This window comes from Peromyscus leucopus, chromosome 7 (assembly GCF_004664715.2).
Source record: "Peromyscus leucopus breed LL Stock chromosome 7, UCI_PerLeu_2.1, whole genome shotgun sequence".
Lineage (NCBI taxonomy): Eukaryota > Metazoa > Chordata > Mammalia > Rodentia > Cricetidae > Peromyscus > Peromyscus leucopus.
In genome coordinates this window covers 17,064,019-17,084,114 of record NC_051069.1, presented here as the reverse complement: position 1 = coordinate 17,084,114, position 20,096 = coordinate 17,064,019, and the positions used below count along the sequence as shown (strand labels likewise).

At 54.7% G+C, this 20,096-nt stretch overlaps 2 protein-coding genes across 9 annotated transcripts; one reads left to right on the top strand and one right to left on the bottom strand.

Annotated features, from left to right (window-relative positions):
* The first annotated feature begins 1,167 nt into the window (after positions 1-1,167).
* Positions 1,168-6,846, top strand: LOC114690311 (endonuclease 8-like 1). 6 transcript variants are annotated; one of them, XM_037207483.1, is made up of 12 exons: positions 1,212-1,253; positions 1,846-1,984; positions 2,068-2,188; positions 2,316-2,771; positions 4,228-4,347; positions 4,437-4,500; positions 4,764-4,863; positions 5,194-5,321; positions 5,719-5,746; positions 5,906-5,967; positions 6,143-6,305; positions 6,451-6,846. In XM_037207483.1, exons 4-12 carry the CDS (start codon positions 2,338-2,340, stop codon positions 6,597-6,599), a joined length of 1,248 nt encoding a protein of 415 aa, XP_037063378.1. In that variant the 5' UTR covers positions 1,212-1,253; positions 1,846-1,984; positions 2,068-2,188; positions 2,316-2,337; the 3' UTR covers positions 6,600-6,846. The 6 variants fall into 6 exon arrangements, with proteins under 6 accessions (XP_037063379.1, XP_037063377.1, XP_037063380.1 ...); XM_037207484.1 differs by lacking the exon at positions 1,846-1,984 and having other exon boundaries at positions 1,168-1,253; positions 6,481-6,846; XM_037207482.1 differs by lacking the exon at positions 1,846-1,984 and having other exon boundaries at positions 1,168-1,253.
* An 832-nt stretch (positions 6,847-7,678) lies between these two features.
* On the bottom strand, positions 7,679-18,917 carry LOC114690310 (alpha-mannosidase 2C1). 3 transcript variants are annotated; one of them, XM_028865023.2, is made up of 26 exons: positions 18,732-18,917; positions 18,326-18,448; positions 17,837-17,960; positions 16,724-16,794; positions 14,787-14,964; positions 14,327-14,516; positions 13,130-13,236; positions 12,845-12,955; positions 12,557-12,649; positions 12,326-12,442; positions 12,020-12,115; positions 11,796-11,941; positions 11,323-11,446; positions 10,873-10,994; positions 10,686-10,771; positions 10,434-10,589; positions 10,128-10,263; positions 9,909-10,025; positions 9,551-9,655; positions 9,310-9,466; positions 9,071-9,214; positions 8,649-8,758; positions 8,479-8,558; positions 8,159-8,307; positions 7,968-8,077; positions 7,679-7,888 (listed from the first exon to the last, which is right to left on the bottom strand). In XM_028865023.2, the coding sequence occupies exons 1-26, from the start codon at positions 18,830-18,832 to the stop codon at positions 7,762-7,764; spliced, it is 3,180 nt and encodes a 1,059-aa protein (XP_028720856.1). In that variant the 5' UTR covers positions 18,833-18,917; the 3' UTR covers positions 7,679-7,761. The 3 variants fall into 3 exon arrangements, with proteins under 3 accessions (XP_028720856.1, XP_028720854.1, XP_028720855.1); XM_028865021.2 differs by having other exon boundaries at positions 9,909-10,003; positions 10,153-10,250; positions 18,732-18,915; XM_028865022.2 differs by lacking the exons at positions 17,837-17,960; positions 18,326-18,448; positions 18,732-18,917 and having other exon boundaries at positions 9,909-10,003; positions 10,153-10,250; positions 14,787-15,167.
* Between the last annotated feature and the right edge of the window lie 1,179 nt (positions 18,918-20,096).

The window sequence follows — 20,096 nt, the reverse complement described above, 5'->3', positions numbered from 1 at the left end:
CAGAAGCTCAGAGCTTACATGTTAAGACACAAGCAGGAGGCCGGGGGGAGGAGGGGGGCTACCTTACCTGGAAAGAGTGTGAGCTTTTGAAACCTCAAAACCCACCCCTCAGATACACACCTTCTACAATGCTTCCCAAACAGTTCCTTCAAGTGGGAACCGAGTATTCAAAAAAATAAGCCTATGGGGTCATTCTCATTCATACCACCACAGTGGCCCAGACCTATAAGCCCAGTTTTTACTGGGGAGGCAGAGGAAGGAGGATTAGAATAAATTGGAGGCCAGTTTGAGTTCCAGGCCAATCATGAAGACATAGCAAGACCCTCTCTTTAACCTTCCTCACCTAAAAAAAAAAAAAAAAAGCAAAACCCTGGCTGTTGGTCAGCGCAGGGAAAATGCAAATACCCTGCAGAGGCTTTCTTTCTCTTTTATACTTTTTAACCCTTCCACCTCCACCTCCCAGGGCTTTTTGAGGCTCAGCCCTAACAGTACTTCCCCTTCTCTGGTCCTCAACCTAGCCCACCCCCTACAGCCCAGCACACAGCACTTCCTCAAGTTCTGTTCCTGCACTTTGCATTGATCCGTTGTGCCTGGCAAAAAAAAAGTATCTTGTCTACCCTTTTTGTGTCTGCGGTTGTGACAGTCAGACCAAACAAGCTTTTGTGCCTAAATCCTGGCTTTACCTAAGGCTGCCACAGAGCCCCTCCCCCACAGAACCCTCTTAAGCGGATTCCATTTTAAAATCCCCTGTTATTGCCTGATTCACTTTCCGCTCCGCGGGCAGTGATGATGTTGTTTATATGTTATGTCTGACTGCATTCACATTTATGGCCATCTCGGGTCCCCAGGGGTTGTTTATCATGCACCTGTGTGTGTCTTGCACACAGCTGCAGGTGGCTCTACCCGGTCCTTGCCGTTTCCGGCTGCGGGTGTCAATCCTGGCCAGACTAACTGGCAACCTCAACTGCAGACAGCTGCGACTCCGGGCACCAGTTCTGACTGCGGCTCTGCTCACCGTAAGACGGGTTCTTTCGCCACCTCCGGGCCACGCGACTGCCCCAAAGCTTGCCCAACACCCGGGATCCCCATAACTGAAGAACTCCATTCCATTCTGCGCCTCCTGCCCGAGGAACTACACTTCCCAGGAGGGGCCAGGGCGGCTACGTCCTCTCCCAGCGTGCTCTGAGGTTCGGCAGGACGCTGTGATTTACCCCTTAGTGGCCACAGCCTCGTTTGAGCCTCAACCAGAGCAGGTATCCAGTTTGGATGTTTTCGGTACCGGTCCTCAGTGGAACTGAAAATCTAAACTATCTGGGAGCCTGGGCAGGCAGGGAACCCAAGATTGTGTGTGCGCGCGCGCGCGTATGTGTGTGTGGGGGGCGGTGGAGGTGGAGGGGGACTCGATAGGGAGCTCCGTCTCCTGGTAAAACTAGGGCTCCGAAGGTTTTCTGCTAACGGAACCGTTTTGGTGCCGAGGCATCTGCCCTAGCTAAACCGCCCGTGTTCCTGACAAGTACCTTCACTCCAAATCCTGCAAGTAGCAAAGAGGATGTGAGGGTGTGAGGGCAAAGAACCAGATCCCGGTCCCTCCTGGCACTCCCACTGTACCTACCCAACCCCACCCCTGGGGTCTGTGAGAACAGGGCTGTACACAAATGGAGCATTCCCTCCTAGTTCTGCTCCCTGCCCTGGCTGTCCGGTCGTTGTGGTGATAGCAGCAGGCTAGGTCTATTGCTGCTGGCCCAACACTCAGTTGAGTTTCTACCTCCATGGATGCTAGAGAGATTCAGGGCCAGTCTAAGCTGTGGTTGATGAATGATCAGATCTTTGTCTTTGGGGTGCCAGCAGGGAGAGGCTGGAACCTTTGAACTTTGGGAGCTCCGAAGTCAAGATGTGGATGGGGAGAAGGAAAGCCTCCCTCAAACGTCCTACTGTGTGTGGTGTGGGGACAGTAGGAGCCAAGGCCTGGAGATGGGAGGAACAGGTTGGTGGGTGGGTGGGTGGGGGAGCTCAGGGGACACAAGGTATCAGGCTCCAGCAAAGATCTGAACTGTGTTCTACAACCAGGTGTGGGAGCCCATGGAGGGAAGGCATTAGTGAGCAAGACAGCCGCCCTGCCTTCCAGCTTCAGCCTCCCGGTACCCTGTCCTTGCCAGCACTTTGGATGAGAAACGGGGGCCGTGTCTAGGTCAGCATTTTCCTGCCTATCCTAGACGGCCGCGTGCCTCTCTGCCTTTTACTCTGTAAAGCTTTGGTGACAATTTCTACTTAACAGGTATCTTCTGGCACAACCTGTGGTCCTCTTCCCTCTACAGGGGCCGCCATTCCTCCTTCAGAATGCCCGAGGGCCCAGAGCTGCACCTTGCCAGCTGTTTTGTAAATGAGACGTGTAAGGGGCTGGTGTTTGGCGGGTGTGTGGAGAAGTCCTCTGTCAGCCGAAACCCCGAGGTGCCCTTCGAGAGCAGTGCCTACCATATCTCAGCCTTAGCCCGAGGCAAGGAGCTGCGCCTGACCTTGAGCCCCCTGCCTGGTGCCCAGCCCCCTCAGAAGCCACTGTCCCTTGTCTTCCGCTTTGGTATGTCTGGATCCTTCCAACTGGCACCTGCAGATGCCCTGCCGCCCCATGCCCATCTACGTTTTTACACGGCCCCACCCGCCCCCCGGCTTGCCCTTTGCTTCGTGGACATCCGACGCTTTGGCCACTGGGACCCTGGGGGTGAATGGCAGCCAGGCCGTGGACCCTGTGTCTTGCTGGAGTATGAACGGTTCAGGTAGGACCGGGTATGTAGAGTACCATCCAGGCCCTCAAGAGACAAATCCTAACCCTCCTGAGCCTCAGCCCCCCATCTGTGGATTGAGGGGTGTCAGGGCGGCAAAAGTGTGAGAGAGGTCAGTCCAGAGGAGGAGGACAGTCAGAGGTCCCAGACACGGAACAGCACTAGAGTTGGGCTGGGGCCCTGCACCCCACTTTGCTTCCTGGTGGCCCCGGGCCGTCAAGGACAGTAGAGGGACCTTATGAGACAAGCCTGCACAGTGGAGAGGGTAGTCTAGTGACCGGAAGTCAGGTCTTGGTGGTCCTCACATTCTGCCTGCCCACCCGTCTCTGTCCTGGGGTCTCCTCTGACTGCCCCTGTTATCAGTACTTTCCTCTAAAGAAAGCCACTGCTCCAAGGCAGGCCCTATAGGGAGCAGCAGTGGACAGGGTGAGTGTGGTCCTTTCGTTCACTGCACTGATGATGTGCAGGTAAGGCAGTGGTCAGGACACACAAATTCACAGACCTTTGCCCAATGGTGGGGAGCACATCAGGAATGGCCACCTGAGGGAGTGACCTTTGAGCTGAGATCATCTTCTGGCCAGTGCGGAGGGAACCAGCTGTGTAAATCTTGGAGAGTCTTGGCAAGAAATGCAGGTGTGCAGGCCTGGGGTGGACCTGGCACATTCTCATTTTTCTTCCTGGGAACAGATTTTGTGCCTCTGTTGAGCCCTAGACTTGGTCACATCTCTGGTGTCACAGAAACAGTTGACTCCTGGCTGGCCCAGGAAAACCACTGTCCATAGCCCTGGGTTATCTCTGCTTCATCTTTCCTGGGGAGTTGGGGCCACAGGCTGCTTTGCCAACAGGTTCTGTTTCATCTCTTGATGACCTCAGAGCTTTTTCCATAGTCCTCCAGGTGCCTGGGGGTGGGGGGGTCAGCACCCCACAGAAGTGTCTGCTCTTTTTCTTATAACTTCTTGTCACCCACCACCCAGCCATTCCTTTATATTTTAAGGGAGTAGGGACAAGTCGAGACAGGATTTCACTCTGTATACCAGGATGGCCTGGTATTTGCTACATACTCAAGGCTGCAGCAGGGTTACTGCCTCAGGGTTGTGATTGCAGGCAGATCCTTCACACCTTGGCGCGTGCATGCACGCACACACACACAGGGTCTTATTTTATAGCCCTACCTGGCCTGGGATCAGCTGTGTCGGTAAGGCTGGCCCTAAACTGCCTCCGTCCCTCTGTCTCGGCCCCCCAAGTATTGGGATTTCAGGTGTGAACCACCAGGCCTAGCTGAACATTTTTGATTCTTCAACAATAAACAACCCCGTGTTGTTCCCATGTAGTACCGAGACCAGAGGAAGCTGGGACCGTTTCTCCTTGCACTCAGAACTGCTTCCCCAGCCCTTCACCCCTACCCCGGGGTGTGGGATGAGTCTCATGCATCCAGCCTATGTCCTTCCAGGGACAACGTACTTCGGAACCTGTCAAACAAAGCCTTTGACCGGCCCATCTGTGAGGCCTTGTTGGACCAGAGATTCTTCAATGGCATTGGCAACTATCTTCGGGCAGAGATCTTGTACCGGTCAGCAGGCAGGCTGTGGGTACAATGGCTGGGGTGGGGCTTGGGTGATCACATCCACTACTTAGCCTGGGCCCGTTCCACCATCCCAGGCTGAAGATCCCCCCTTTCGAGAAGGCCCGGACAGTTCTAGAGGCCCTGCAGCAGTCCCGGCTGGTGAGGACAGTGTACAAGCATGTGTGTGTGTGTGTGTGTGTGTGTGTGTGTGTGTGTGTGTGTGTGTGTGTGTACGCGCGCTGGTGTGGGTGGCAAGGGTATGTGTAGCGTCAGGTATCTCTTACCTTAGCTCATCAAGTGTGTGGAAGGGGTGTGAACCACATTAAAGGTCTTGCCAAGCGTAAAGCGGAAGTCCATTGTCCTCAGTGTGAGGTGGGGTGAGTACCCTTCGTTAACACTTGGTTCTGCCCACGCCCCTTCAGAGCCCAGAGCTGACCCTGAGCCAGAAGATCAAGGTCAAACTGCAGAACCCAGACCTGCTGGAACTGTGTCACTTGGTGCCCAAGGAAGTGATTCAGCTGGGTGAGGCCTGGGGAAGCCAAGATGGCCAGAGATCTCTGCTTCAGCCTCTGTGCGATGCTGGGCAGCTGTCATCCTGGCCCTAGGGAATGGGAGTTTGCTAAACAGACCAGGTCTCTTGACAAGTTTCCCAGCCTCCCATGCAGCAGGAGGGACAGGATTCACCTTGCTGATGGAGAGGGACCAGGACCCAGAGTGTGGGGGGAGGTAGTGTGGCCCTGACTCAGTCCATCAGCTTCTTTAGCTGAGGTCTGAGCCACGTCGAACCAGACTCCTTGTTCCCCCCCACTCCACAGCACCCTCTCACCTCTGACTGGTTCCTCTGTCCCTCAGGGGGCAAAGGTTACGGGCCAGACCGTGGAGAGGAAGATTTTGCTGCCTTTCGAGCCTGGCTGCAGTGCTATGGCGTGCCAGGCATGAGTTCCCTACGAGACCGGCATGGCCGTACCATCTGGTTCCAGGTTTGAGCCCTACTGCTCACATGGGCAAATGGAGACCCTAGGAGAGCTGGTGGGGTAACAAGATAGGAGATAGAGGTCTGAGCCAGGCAGAGATGACCTTAGCCTGGGGAGGCCTGCCAAAGATCGCATTGTTCCTGAGTGTATAGTTCTCCATGTGATGCTCTTCTCCTTGGAACCCCAGGGTCCAGGCCAGTAGAACAGCTCAAAGCAGCTAGTGTGTGTGTGTGTGTGTGTGTGTGTGTGTGTGTGTGTGTGTGTGTGTAGGGGTTGGAGGAAATCAGAGACTTCCTAGACAGGGAACTATATTGATCTGAAAGGATATGGCCTTGCCGCTCCAAGGAAAACTGCCCCTTCACCAGACCAGGTTGACTCCAGAATTGTCTTCATTCCATTTTAGGGTGATCCCGGACCCTTGGCACCCAAAGGTAAGCAGCTCTTGATGTAAGAGATAGAGAGCTGGAAGGACCATGGGCCGGCCTTGCACACCCATCCTCCCATCCCTCTCCAACCTTGGAGTCACCCAGCACTAAGAGTCTAGAGAGGGGCGGAAGCCCTAGGGCTAAGTCCAGTACAACATCCTCCAGGGGGCAGGTCCCGAAAAAAGAAGCCACGGGAGACACAGCCGGGGGCTGGAGACAAGGAAGAGGTATGAGCCCAGCCCCTGCCTCCCCTGCACTTACTCTGGTCAACCCCACTTCTCAGGCCAGGCTCCTGGCCAGCTGACTCCCTCTCAAGGGGGTGTGGGTGCATGGTGGGGAACGTCAGCGGTAGATCCTAACTGCTGGGAAGAAAAGCTAGTAAGGACCATCATCACTATCCAGGACCGTCCGCTCTCAGGCAAGTCTATTTCCAGGACTCAGAGGGCCAGGAAACACCCTCCTAAGAGTATAGCTCAACAGTCTGAAGGGACCAGCCTCCAACGAAGCCGAGAAACCCCCACAGCCCCCAAGAAAGGAAAGAGAAGGGGGCGACCGGAAACCACAGGTGGACCTTTTTCAACATCCTCCTGGAGCTGGAAAGGGACCCCGGGGAGTGGCTCTTCAGGGAGGCTGGGAGGTAACAGGGTGGGCAGAGGGAAGAAGGCCTAGTACAGGACACACAGTCACTGCCTCCCCTGCTCTCCCCACAGGTGGCCCTGCCTCCCCTGCTCTCCCCACAGGTGGCCCTGCCTCCCCTGCTCTCCCCACAGGTGGCCGCAGACCCAGGAAGAGCAAGGCTGATAGGAAGAGCAAGGCTGATACCCGATCCCGGGAGGCTGGGGGAACTTCAGCCTCCTAGAGGGAGGTTCCCTTGCTTGGTGTGTCCTTCCCTGCTGCCTTGCTGTGATCTGATCTCTGGAGGCTGTGTTGGTAGGGTGGTGTACCCCAGGCCCTGTGACTTTTCCTGCACAACCTTTTTGAAGCAGGGTCTCATAGGTCCTAGGCTGGCCTTGAGCTCATGTGTACCCAAGGATGACAAGGAACTCCTGATTGATCTTCCTGCCTTCATTTCCATAACTGCTGGGATTACAGCTGTGAGCCACACACACCCTGCTGATTTTTGTTGTCTTTTCAAGACAGGGTTTCTCTGTGTAGCCTCCTCAAACTTGATCTGTAGACCAGCCTGGCCTTGAACTCAAAGATCTGCCTGCCTCTGCCTCCTGACTGCTGGGATTAAAGGCATGGGCCACCACCTCCTGGCTTGTGATTTTATGAATATATACCATCTTCCACATTTTTAAAAAGCCCATGTGAAAAACATTAACACACTAATGAATTTGAACCTTTGGGCTGGCTGCATGGGAAGGCCAGGTTGGAAAGGCTGGCTGCGTGGCTCCACCTATTTATAAATGTAACCCCTGCCTTCCACCCCCACCCCCACCCCCACAAGACTCAATGAGAGGACACTCTGCCTCTGCAGGGCCAGCCCCTCTGCAGACCCCGGCTCAGGCAATCCAGGTGTCAGAGCTCTTGCAGTCCAGGATTCTTCAGGGCCTATGGTTGGCTGCACTCCCAGCCTAACACTTGCCCAAAGCTTTCCTCCCAGTTGAGGGTGCTGGGATAGGAAGGGGTGTGTGTGTGTGTGTGTGTGTGTGTGTGTGTGTGTGTGTGTAAGGTGTGTGTGTGTGTGTGTGTGTGTGTGTGTGTGTAGGGTGGTGGCAGCCTCCAGGCCTCGTGTCCAGCCGTAGCCCTTCTGCTGCTAACACGGGAGGAACCCTTTATCTCAGGGTCTCCAGTCTCTGAGATGGGGCCACAAGCCGGACCCTGCACACACAGGTAACCCCAGCTCTTGCCCCTGGAAAGCAGCTCTCTCCATCCTCCTTTCGGGCCTAAGAGTGGCCCTAAGGGGCGCAGCGAGGCTCAAGCACAGGGCTGCCAGTCTAAGCATTTATTGCACAGATGCTTGTTGGGGGCTGGGCAGGTGGAAAGGAGGAGTTCCCAAAGCTTTCCACCGACACGATTCAGTTCGGGGGAGGCTGCAGCGTGAGCAACAGGGACCTCACTTGAAAGGGAGAAAAGGTGAGCTTCAGGCGGTTGTCCCGCAGGGACAGGTGACCTGTAGGGTCTCGCTGCTCCAGGAGGTCACAACTGGATGGAGGAAAGGGGGAGTCCGTAAGGGCTGACACGGGCGGGGCTCCCACCCCCAACCTCTCCCGTCTCCACTCACAGGATGGCCTCCTGAACGGGCAAAGATGTGTACAGCCAGCAGTCCACGTGGCTGCCGTGGGCCTCATACAGCCTTAGGACCAGCGTGCGGTGCTGAGGGCTCTTCTCGGCCTGCGAAAGGAAGGCAGGGCGGTAGGCGGGGCCAAGAACCTGCGCATCCCAGGGACCTCCCTAGACTCTCCCGCCCCTTGCCTGCTTGATGGTCTCCAACACTACAGCTGGCGAAGACACAGAAAAGGCACTCCAGGTGGTGGCAGGGGCCGGGCCTGGGGCTGGCAGTGCCAGCAGGGGGAAGTTGAGGTTGTAGGCAGCATTGATGACACCAGCTTCTTGGAAGGAACCTGGGGAATGACCGGAAAGAAACACATGTGGACAACGCGAGTTCCCCACAGTGCCTCTGGAGGAGCTATGGGGCTAGGCTGCCTCAGTTTACCCCAGTGCCTGCTGGGAGGTTCAGGAAAGGGCAAGGAGGTGCCAAGAGCAACAGAAGGGCCCATCACCCTGGTACTTACCCTTGTGTGGCATCAAGGCATAGGTGAATTCATGGCGCCCCATGTCAGCAGTAACATCTGGGGCCTTGGGTGCACGCAAGCTGGAGTGGGTGGGGAAAGGAAAGGCTGGAGCTCTCACACAGGATGCCCCACACCACGCCAGCCCTGGGCCCGGCAGGCACTGCACTCACAGTGAGAGGCTGAGGACATTGCCTCGGACCGACGCTCCATACTTGCAGTTGTTGAGCAGGGCCAGCCCAAAGCCACACTCAGACAGATCCATCCAGCGGTGCGCCCACACCTGAAGGGCAGACCCAAGGCCTGTGGGTGGCTCTACCCCAACGCTCTTTGCAGTAGGAGCCCACGGCTGAATCCCAGCGGACACTCAAGGAGCTTTGGGCATGCCATCCCACCCGTCTGCCCGCTGTCTGTGAAATGCTAACAGTGGCTATGGGGTCACAGCAGAGAGAAGCATTTAGCAAATGCCTGGCCCATGGTAGAAAGCACAGGTGTCCGGCATTTTCTTCCTCTTGCCCACAAATCACAAAAACTAGTCTCTCCTCAGTCAGGGATGAGTCCAAGTCCTACCCTTTCCCTTGTCCCCATGTCTGACCTCATATCGAGCCCAGTCCCAAGAGGTGTTATAGTGGGTAGGTCTCTGAAGGTGCCCAAACTGGATCTCATAGGTAGCCTGGGGGCTCCGTATGCGAGCAGGGAACTCCACCTTCAGGAACTTGTGGGCCTCATGCCAGTGCACCTGGGAGTGGAATGGAGCATGGGGACAAGGGAAGACCATTAGGTCTCCTCACCAGCTCCATCTGGGAAAGAAGGCCACTACCCTGCCCCTTCTACCTCAGTGTGGAAGCGGACATAGGGACAACCAATGTCCAGCACAACCTCCTGGCTGAGCCGACTCGTGGGGCTGATCTGCAGCAGAAACCAGGCACTTCCCCGAAGGCCTCCTTCAGTGCCTACCGCCAGGGTCCCTGCCTGGCCCCGCACAGGCTTCCTGTGGGATGAAGGTGGGAAGCACTGAGCCAGAGCAGCATGTATCCATGACCACAAGCACCCCCAGGATCTGCCCAGCATGTACCGTGTCTCTAGATGATAATCCATGACATCCCACGCATCCCAGTACAGTGGTACATCATCGAACAGCACAAACTGGTTCCCCAGGGCACCCTCAGCAATGGCCTCCCTGGAAGGACATAGGGACGGGTGCGTCACAAGAGTATGACCTTGCTCTCTCCGGTCGTACTTGGTGGGGACAGGTTAAACAGGGCCAGGGGCTAAGGGACTGCTAGCCCAGGCTGCCCTGCCTATGTGTGGGTCCCAGCCTAGACGCACTTGTAGACTACTTGGACAGCGTGGTGGCCAGGGCCCAGAGGGAAGAGGGCAGAGTTCGGGATCTACTTGCCAGAATGGAGTTAAGAACAATGAAGGGTTGGCACCTGCCAGAAGCCACCAGGACCAGGGAAGTAAGGCAGCCGGTTGGATCCAGTCTCACCCGGATGATGCCGTTGTCCAGAGTCACAGAACCATCAGCCTTGGGTGGGCGAGTCCTTAAGCTGAGTTAGCTGTGCTCCCCACCCCCAGCCCAACCCTCTTAAAACTGCGCATCACCCCAGCACCCGGGTCAAGACCAAGGCGCATCCCAGAGTAGGCCCCACCCCGTTGGAGGCCGCTGGGACTTACCTCCTGCACCACAAACACAGGCTGCTGGGGCAGCAGGGGCTGCGGGGACGTAGGGCTGGGAGCAGGGGCATAGCCCACACTGGGCACTGTCACCAGGGCTGGGGACAAAGCCTGAGCATCAGTGTACTCTCGCTGACCTTCTAGAAACCTTACTCGGGTTAAGGATAGGTTGACTGGGACAGGGTGCAGCGACTTCTCTTTTTAGAGGGGGGTACCCCAAGATAGAGATCCCTGGGGGAGTATCCCTGCCACATTGCCTAGCCTTCCCCTTCAGCTCATACCTAGGCTGTGAGCCCCACCCGGCTTGGGCAGGGTCAACACTTCCGTGCGCTTCCAGGGCAATGTGTTGATGATGAGGAGGCCCTCGGGACCTGGCTCCCCAGCACACAAGGCCGCAGCTGCAGTGCTGAGCAGTGTACTGCCATGGGAACGGATGTCTGAGGGGAAACGGGTTTGATCATGGGTAGGCGGTGGGTTCCCCTTGGCCCTGGGTGGAGAACGGCGGGACTGCCATGAAGTCAGGTCGGCCTCACCTTCATAGTAGTTCATGGCATCTTCCGCCACCAGCTGGATGCAGCTTCCGGTCAGCACGTCATGGAACTGGTTGAGCAGCAGAAGCCTGCAGACAGACACCACAGGCAGAGAGAGGAAAGGCTGGGAGGGGCAACCAATGAGGGGGTGAGGAGTCAGGTGAGCAGCAGGAAGGCGCACGGGCCTGACCTCCAGAGGTGCTCCAGCTGGGCCGCTGGGTATAGGAACTGGGCACTGCGGGCTAGGGCCAGGCTGCTCAGCAGCTCCACGTCATGGAGGATTTGCTCACATTCCCGATTCATCTTCTTGAGCTGTGCCCAGAGAGGGAGGACCAGCTTGGGAGTGTGCTGTGACCAGGGCACCTTCCAAAGCTCTCTCTTGCTCAGAACCCTTGACAGCCTCCCAAGGCCTCTTGGACGTGGTCTTTCATCGGAAACTTACAAGTGGCCTCCCACCAGAGCCCTCGAGAGGTTCTGTCCCACCCCCGGCCTGTGTGTGGGATTAACCCAGCTCTCTTTTTCGAGCACCCACTTGGAGAAGGAGCCCGCTGAGCCCCACCTCGGCCCCTCCCCACCCTTTCCCCACAGCCCCGTGCAGACCAAGGCCCTGTGTTTGCCAGGCTGGTAGCCTGGCCCTGACCTGGGCATGGGTGGTGTAGGTGCCATTGTGCAGTTCCAGGAAGAGTTCCCCAACCCATGTGCACAGCTGCCCCGAGTCTTTCTCCAGTGCTGTGAAGAGCTGTCCAGGAGAAGACAGCTGCACCCTGAGGAAGACCACAAGCCTGGGCTCCCAGCTGGGAAGAGTTTTCCCTTCATCTACAGTGCAGACCAGAGGGCCCCAACAGAGAAGACACTCCCTAGAAAATTCCCTGTAGATAGTGCTGCACTCTGGTGGGGTCAAGCCCCTTCCTAATCAGAATTTCCCTCCACCCTATCCCCAGAATGGAAGTTTGGGAGAATGATAGGCCAGGACTTGAGACACAAGGTCCAGTGGAGGGCTGAGCTTCCTACATAAACTTCCTACATAAAGGGCAGGCTCAAGGAAAGGGCTTGAAGGTGGGGCTATATGAAGGTGGCTTGAGAGCCAAGGGCTGATGTTGGCTCAGGCCTGACCTGGGCAGCCCATCAGTATTGCCCAACCGCTTCAAGCGGTCCAGCATGGTCTGTGTGGGGCCACCACCGCCATCCCCGAAGCCGAAGAGGAAGCCACTGTGGTTGGTCCGCCCCTTGTCTCGGTTGTTGGTCACGGTCTTCAGCACCTAGATGGGGAGGGACAGGTCAGCCTAGGACAGGATACCTAGCCCTCTCTGAATCCCCAGCATTGTATATCCCCTCACCTCCTCCACATGGCCCTGCATTCCGTATGAGTCTCCAGGTGGGAAGTGTACCAGCACTCGGGAGCCATCCAGCCCCTCCCAGAAAAAGGTATGGTGCTGCCGGGCAGAGAGAGGCAGGAGAGAGGTCAGTCAGGCCTGAGGCAGTGTGGGCCATCCACATCCATATTAGCTGTAATCCAGGCAGAGGCCTATCACAGTCTGGATAGGGTTTTGGTGGTTTGTCCAGGCACCCTCAAGAGCCTGGAAAAGGATGAAGGGCCAAGTGGGATCCAAACCCTGTGACCCTGACCCCTGGGGCTTGCTTACTGGGAAGGAGTTGACCAAGTTCCAGCTCAGTTTCTGTGTCAGGAAGCGTTTGATGCCACAGCCACGCATGATCTGGGGGAGCTGTGCTGAGTAACCAAATGTATCTGGCAGCCAGAACTGCGGGGAGAAGGCTGTGAGCGCTCGCTCAGTGGAACCACCTCAGTCTCAGACCCTGTGGGCCAAGTCCCAGGGGCCCCTGTGTACAGCCTGCTGTGGCAGCCCCCAGCCTACCTCAGAGCACATCTTCCCAAACTCCTGCAGAAAGAAGTTCTGGCCCTGTAGGAACTGCCTCACCATGGACTCTCCACTGGGAAGGTTCCCGTCCTGACAGGGGGACAGCAGGACGAGCTGGGGTTAGCGCCAGACTGGACACAGGTAGGAGCCTGGGCCCACTTCACCCCGCTGGGAAGGTGCAAGGGGGGCTCTAACACAGGGTTATAGCCCAGCAAGAGTCCACTCTGCTCATTTCCGGCCCAGCTGACTAGCTGCTAGAGAATGGTGCTAGGAACAGGCACTTACCATTTCTACCCAGGTGCCCCCCACAGGCACGAACTGTCCACGGCAGGCAAACTCCTGGAGCCGGGTGTGCAGGCCAGGGTAGTGGCTCTTAACCCACTCGAGCTGTTGAGCCTGTGGGGAAGGGGAACGTGAGGTAGGAGCTGGGTAAGAGTGAAAAGGACCCTCCTCATGGTCCAGCATCTGGTAGCCCTATGGGAAGCTGAGTAAGGAACACTCTTGGCCCTTGAAGTCCCCAGACCTTAGGGAACCTCAGGCCCACCCTGCTCCACGTCGCTGCCCTCTGACCTGAGAGCAGACGAAGACGAACTCAGTGTTCTGCTCCATGAGCTTGACTGTTGTTGACCAGCTCCGGGCACATTTCCGGACAGTCTCCTTGAAGGGCCAAAGCCAGGCTAGGGAGAGAGGGGGCCGGAGTAGAGAGACAACAAGGCCCGTTCTTCACAGTTCTCCAGCCCACCCCCTCTTTCCTCACCCCCAAGCCTTTTCAGACCCAGCCTAGCCCTCTTCCCATCCAAGTCTACCCTGCTAACCCTTTTTGTATCATCCTGCAAGGTAGGAGGAGAGGGTGGGGGAAGATAGGCTGAGATCAACTGTCAGGACACAGGCACCAGGTCCTGGAAGAACATTACGTTAAGGCTCAGATTCCCCGGAGGCAGAGGTACTAGAACGTGACAGAGGATGGGCTTGTTTGAGCAGGCTGTACTATGGGAGGTACCTCCAGTGCCTCCTGATCTACAGGCCTCAGGTCCAACCTTATTAGCCCAGGACACCACATGGGGGGCTCAGCAGACAGAGCCCGTGTTCCATGTTCAGAAACCTTAGCTGAGTCAGAATGAACACAGCAAGGATCTTGTTTAAAATATGCATGTCAGGGTGTGGTAGCTCACACCTGTAATCCAGCATTCAGGGGGCGGAGGCCGGGGGACTGCTACCAAAACCTGCCCATGATACACAGCAAACACCTGAACTTAAACACAGTAACAATGGGCAAATAAACAAAAGCCCAAAGCTCTGAGATACTCCAAGCTCATCAGGTTCAAATCCGAACACTTGACCCTTCCTGGAAACCTGCCCCGTGCTTGGGGGTCCCTGTCTCGATCCAGTTTTTTCATCCTCACTAATTCAAAAGTCACTGTGCCCAGGAATCCTCTCTGGACTTCCTAATCTAGCTAGGTTAAATACCTCTTCGAGCCCCAAGTTCCATATGCAACATCACCGTGCCTGGCCACTCTGGGGTCATCAGTCTCCTCAATCTATCCAATGTCTGTCACAGACCTCTCAAGGCATCAGCTTTTGTTGGAAGAATAAGCAAGCCATCGCTAGAAGAGCCCATGATCCAAGATCCCTAACTCATTATACACATGGGGAAAAATAAGGTCCAAAGGCAGCAAAAAAATTACCAAGGATCATGTGCTTTTCAGGCACAGCCAGGGCTTAAAGGGGTACCCCTGACACCCTAACAACCAGTGGTTGGTGTCCTACCTGTATCAATGTGGCAGTGACCCATGGCATGGATGGTATGTTGACTTTCACCTCCATGTTGGCCAAAGAACTTGGAGGCCAGGGCCTTGGCTGCTAAGTAGGTCTCAGGCTGGGCGGGGTCACACACATTCACGATCTGATTGGCTGTATACAAGGCCTGGAAACTGCGCTGGTTGTCCTCCCCGAGGCCCTGTGGCAGGGTTCTGTACTTCAATGCCTCCTCAAGTGTGACTACAGAACTAGGTTCCAGCTGGTCTCTCAGGGGTTCTCCGCAAAGCTCCCCCATTTCTAGTCCAGTATTCCCATTGGTGCCCCAACTCAATACCATTCCTGTTTACACAGAACACTCAACTCTGACACTGGATTCCCAGAGTTCTAGTGATTTGACCCAAGAAACAATCTGCCTGGAACAGGGCTCGAGATGGGGGTGGGGGCTGGAGGGTGGGGGGCGCTCCAGTACCTTGGCCACACCCAGCAGCAGCTCCAGGTCCACCAGGAGCTTGTGGACATCCCGATGGAACACAGCCAGCTCAGCTTTGCTCAGTTGGAACATCTTCTCGGGGTCAGGGGCTGCAATCATGCTTCCCTTCCCGGCCCCCAGAAGCCCATTGCAGGCTACTTCCACGTAGAGGGTCAAGCTATAATGCAGAGAGGCAGTCTCAGGTCAATGGACGGGCAGAGATCCTGGGAGCTTGAGAAGAGGGCACGTCGGAGGCATTCAGGTGACTCCTCCCCATTTACTTCCAGGATCCACTTCCGGGGAACCCATGGGATATCAGGTGTGTTTGTGGGAGAACCACAGTAAACTCCAGTTCAAACCCATGTCCTCCTGAGGTGTGTCCTGCTATGGGCAGAGAGGAGAGTGGCTAAGTCTGGATTCCTACGGGCTGCACTGCCCTTTAGCTTCATATGTCGGAAGCTGTCTGTAACGTATTCTTGTCTCAGAGCCCTCAGTGCACAGGAGACAAGTTCGGCTCTTCCCAGGCTGACTTTCAGCATCAAGCTCCACAGCCAGCACAGCACAGCTGTTCCTGGAAGCAGCACCTGGGCAGCAGAGTGCTCTGCCGGGGCTAAACTCAGCGGCACGGGGGAGGCCCTTCTGCCACTTCTTCCGGCCCTTCCTAGTCTGGAGATTCTCCTACGGAGTTCTCAGTATGCTCCTCCAGACTCTTCAGCAGTGTCATAATTCTGTGAACATTTCTGTCTCCCCTTGTTGTCGAGGGCACTTTACCATATTCCCAGTGTTTGGAATAATCTGAAACCATGTACAGTTAAATATAAAAAGCAATAATGCCATCATGCATGGTGGCATCCAATTTTATTTTATTTTTTGGTTTTTTTGAAACAGGGTTTCTCTGTGTAGCTTTGCGCCTTTCCTGGAACTCTCTTTGTAGACCAGGCTGGCCTCGAACTCACAGAGATTCGCCTGCCTCTGCCTCCTGAGTGCTAGGACTAAAGGTGTGTGCCACCACCACCCAGCGGCATCCAATTTTAATCTCAGCACTTGGAAGGCAAGAAGCGTGTAGATCTATATGAGTTCAAGGCCAACCTGGTCCACATAGTGAGTTCTAGGATAGCCAGGACTATACAGTAGGACTCTGTCTCAAAACAAAAAAAAAAAAACAATGCCCGGCCTGGTGGCTCATGCTTTTAATCCCAGCACCCAGGAGGCAGAGCCAGGAGGATCTCTGTGAGTTCGAGGCCAGCCTGGTCTACAGAGCGAGTACCAGGACAGGCACCAAAATTACACAGAAAAACCCTGTCTCAAAAAACAAAAACAAACAAACACAAACAAACAAACAAACAAAAACCAACCAAACCAATAATTTCTTATTTTTTGATGGCATCATAGATGCCCCCACAATATGAAAAAAAAAAAAAATGGAATGTAAAAGGTCTGAGTGCAAACTATCAAAGAGGTAGATTCTCAACTGGTAAACAGAGTTTTTACTAACAGAAATTTTGAGACTATGAATGATGAGATATGAAGAATGGCCATCCCTGGGTGGAAGGATAACAGGAGTGATTTATTTCTTTGTGTTCTTTTATATGTGTCACAAGAAAAGAAAAACTATTTTAAGATTTAATTTATGTCTGTGTAAATAAATGCCACATGCATGCAGGTACCCTCAGAATTCAGCTGGAGCTATAAGCAGTTATGAGCTGCACGATGTGGATGCTGAGAGCCAAACTCAGGTCCTCTAGAAGAGTAGCAAGTGCTTCTAACTGTTGAGCCCTGTCTGTCTCTAGCCCTAGACAGTAAATGTTTTTATATTCAGGAAAAAAATCAAGCTTCCTATAACCAAAGTATGTGAGGGTAGATGTGCTAGGAGGTACTTCCGAGGTCACTCAGGCCTCCGCTCCTCCCAGTTTATTAGTCCCGAGGGACTCGCTCACCTCCGGGGGTCTCCTTCTCCCAGCTTATTGGTCAGAACATAACTGGTCTTTTCACCCTCTTTGGTCAAACCCTGGTAAAGAAAAGACAGGGCCTGAGGACTTTGGAAAATTCAGAGGAGGTGTAAAGCCAAAGGAGGCCAGGCTCTGCCATCCAGTTGCCCAACCCTGAGTCTTCTCCACCAGGAAAGGCTAGGATAAACTAATCAGGGACACCTGGCAGCAAGTGTCCTACCAACTGATGACCAGCCTACAGCATGTTTGCTAGCAGATGATCTAACGGGAAGGATCCTGGGCAGGGGTTAGGAGGCCTGGAGTGGCTTCTGATAGCCTCTCTCCTGTGAATATATAAAGGGAAATCGCATGGAACGAGCCAGATATGGTGATACAGGCCCATACTTCTAGCTACTTGGGAGGTTGATGCAGGAGGATAACAAGGTTGATGTTACTAGCATGGAAACACAGCAAAACCCTTTCTCAAATTAAATGGGGGTGTGTGAAGGGTGGATTAACAAAGTGGTAAGAACGCTTGCCTAGCATTTTGAGATCCTGGGTTCAGTTAATTAAATAAAAAGTCCAAGGAGTTGGAGACAGATTTGCTCATCCCCAGTGTTCAATAAGGTGGGTCCCAGGGAGCATCTGTTTAGCCAGTGAAGGGATGAAGGCTGAGTAGGCCTCTGCCTCCCTTTAGGACGATTCTCACCCCAGATCCTGGAATTTGGAATGGAAGTTGTATGAACCATAGAATAAATGGACATACAGTCCTATCATACAGGACTACAAAGATTAAACTTGGTATGACGTTTAACATACAGAAGCGGTTATAGATCTGGGAAATGAGATGTGGAGATAAGAGATTCATTACTCATGGGAAGATAATTTAATGCCTTACTTAATACTATTCTAGAGTGATCTGAAGTTTCTCCATTAAGTGTGTACTAAATACAATAAAAACAGTTTATGAAAACTGGGGGCTTATAACACTGGCGTCCAAAAGGCAATTCTCTCAGTCCTAAAATCATGAAACCACTCTGGAGGGCCAGTCATTCAGTTGTGGCTTCTCCAAAAACCAGGGCTAATCTGTGGCTGTGGCTGGGTTTAGGGGTTGTACCTCACCTGGACAGGTTCTCCATCACGCCAGACAAGGCTTTCTCCATCACTTTCCCAGCAAAGATGGACTTCCTGGCCCACCCATGCTTCGGGGATGACCAGTTCTACCCGGAACCAGCAGGTCCACCATCTGTAAGAGAGCTATTGTGATGGGCCTAGGAGTGGAAACCCTGTTCTTGAATTAAATGTCAGCAGGGCCTTAAGACTTTCTCCACGCATCTGCAGCATCACAAGGTACTCAGCTTTGAGCCACCGGAACGGAGAATTGGGGAAGAACAAAGACCCAAGGGAAAGATCATTCACCTAGAGAGGGAAAGGGACAGAGGCGGCAGGGATGAAAATACTCAGGTGAAGACATGAAAGGATGAAGGCGATTCTCCCGGCAGAGGGCGCTACTCTCTGCCATACAGCAGTCCAGGGCCCAAGACAATGAGGCGTGGCTTTGGTGAGGAGGCATGAGAGGGGCGGGGCTTCTCCAAGCTGGGTGTTACCCACGTGGGTCCGAAGCTGTCGCCGACCTGCGCAGGGCTGAAGTTCTTCTGCACCGCCTCCTCATAGGGAAGCCTCTCCCGCGTTAGGAAGCTGGACAGTGTCACCGGGCAGCTGTCCCCGAAGAGCCTGAGCAGGAAGAGCCAATGGGCGCGTGCTTGAAGCCGCCCCCCTTTTCACCCGTGAGCCAGCCGACGGGTCGGAAAACTCTCTTCTCAGCTTAACACCTTGAGGATTGCCTGGCAGCTCAGCAGCACAAACCGCCCTCTACCCACTGCTCCCCAGCCCCTGCCTTGTCCGCGGCGGGCACTTTGTTCCGCGGCCCGGGTGGCCACAAGCCTGGGTTTCCCTCCGGAAGGGAAGGGATGAGCGCGCGGATGCGGATTGCGGCTGCGCCGCCCAGGGGCCACACCTGCCGCGGAGGTTACAGTCGGTGAAGTAAATCGGAGACACGAACTTCTCCACCCGCTCAAAAGTAGTCCGCCAATGCTTCAAGAACGGCGCCGCGGCCATGGCGATGCACCCACTTCTCTCCCCGGAAGATCCTTGATGTTGCCGGCTCGCTGCACTGCCTGGAACCAAAGGTTCCGGCTTTCGACCAGCGCGTTCCTAACCCGAGCAGCTTTTCTTGGGACACCAGCGGCTTTTGCAAGGTGCTGGCTTTGGGGAGCCATCCTGGTGAGACCCAGAAGCTGCACTGTGGTGGTATTCTATTGGTTACATCTACACTGCACCTTCGCAGTTTTCATCTCATCCCAGCTGTCAAGACAGCTGGGTAAATTATCCTTAAATAAAATGGTAGGTCTGAGCTGGTGATGTGGTTCGGTACGGAGAGTGCTTGCCTAGGATGCACGAAGCCCTGGATTCGTGGAGGCGGGGAGTGTAAATTGAAGGATATCCGCAGCAACAGTGATTTGAGGACAGCTTGGGCTACTTAAGATTCTGAAGGGCGAGGAATATGGATGGGATCTCTGGAAGGTCCCAGAAAAGATTTAGGGCTAAGCAAGAGTTAATTTGCTATCCAGTCATTTTACGTAACACAAGCACTAGTGTCTCTTTGCCCAGCTCAGTCCTTCCATGCGCTGGGTGGGACCATACTGCCTCCTCTGAGCCTGGGGCACTCTGCCCTGGGTCTGCGTCTATTTCTCTTTACCCAGGTCAGTTCATCGATGCACTGGGCAAGACCACACTGCCTCCTCTGATCCCAGGGCACTCCGTTCTGGGCCTGCACGTGTGTCTCTTTTCCCTGTTCGCTCCATCGTGGTGCAGGGCAGGGCAGGACCATACTGCCTCCTGGGAGCCCAGGGCACTCCACTCTGGGCCTGCATGTGTGTCTCTTTTCCCTGTTTAGTTCTTTTTTTTAATTATTATTTATTTTTATTTGCATTGGTGTTTTGCTGCATGTATGACTGTGTGAGGATATCAGATCTTGAGTTACAGACAGTTGTGAGCTGCCATGTGGGTGCTGGGACTTGAACCCAGGTCCTCTGGAAGAGCAGTCAGTGCTCTTAACCACTGAGCCATCTCTCCAGCCCCCCCTGTTTAGTTCTTGGTGGCATAGGGCAAGACCATGCTACCTCCTTGGAGCCCAGGGCACTTCACCCCGGCCTGCATATGTGTCCCTTTGCTCCATTAGTCCGTTGAGGTGATGGGCAGGATCATGCTTCCTCCCCGATGCCTGTGGCACACCACCTGCCTGCATGCGCGCCTCTTTGCCCAGATCATTCTGTCCTTGTGCTGGGTAGGACCATACTGCCTCCTCTGAGCCTGGAACACT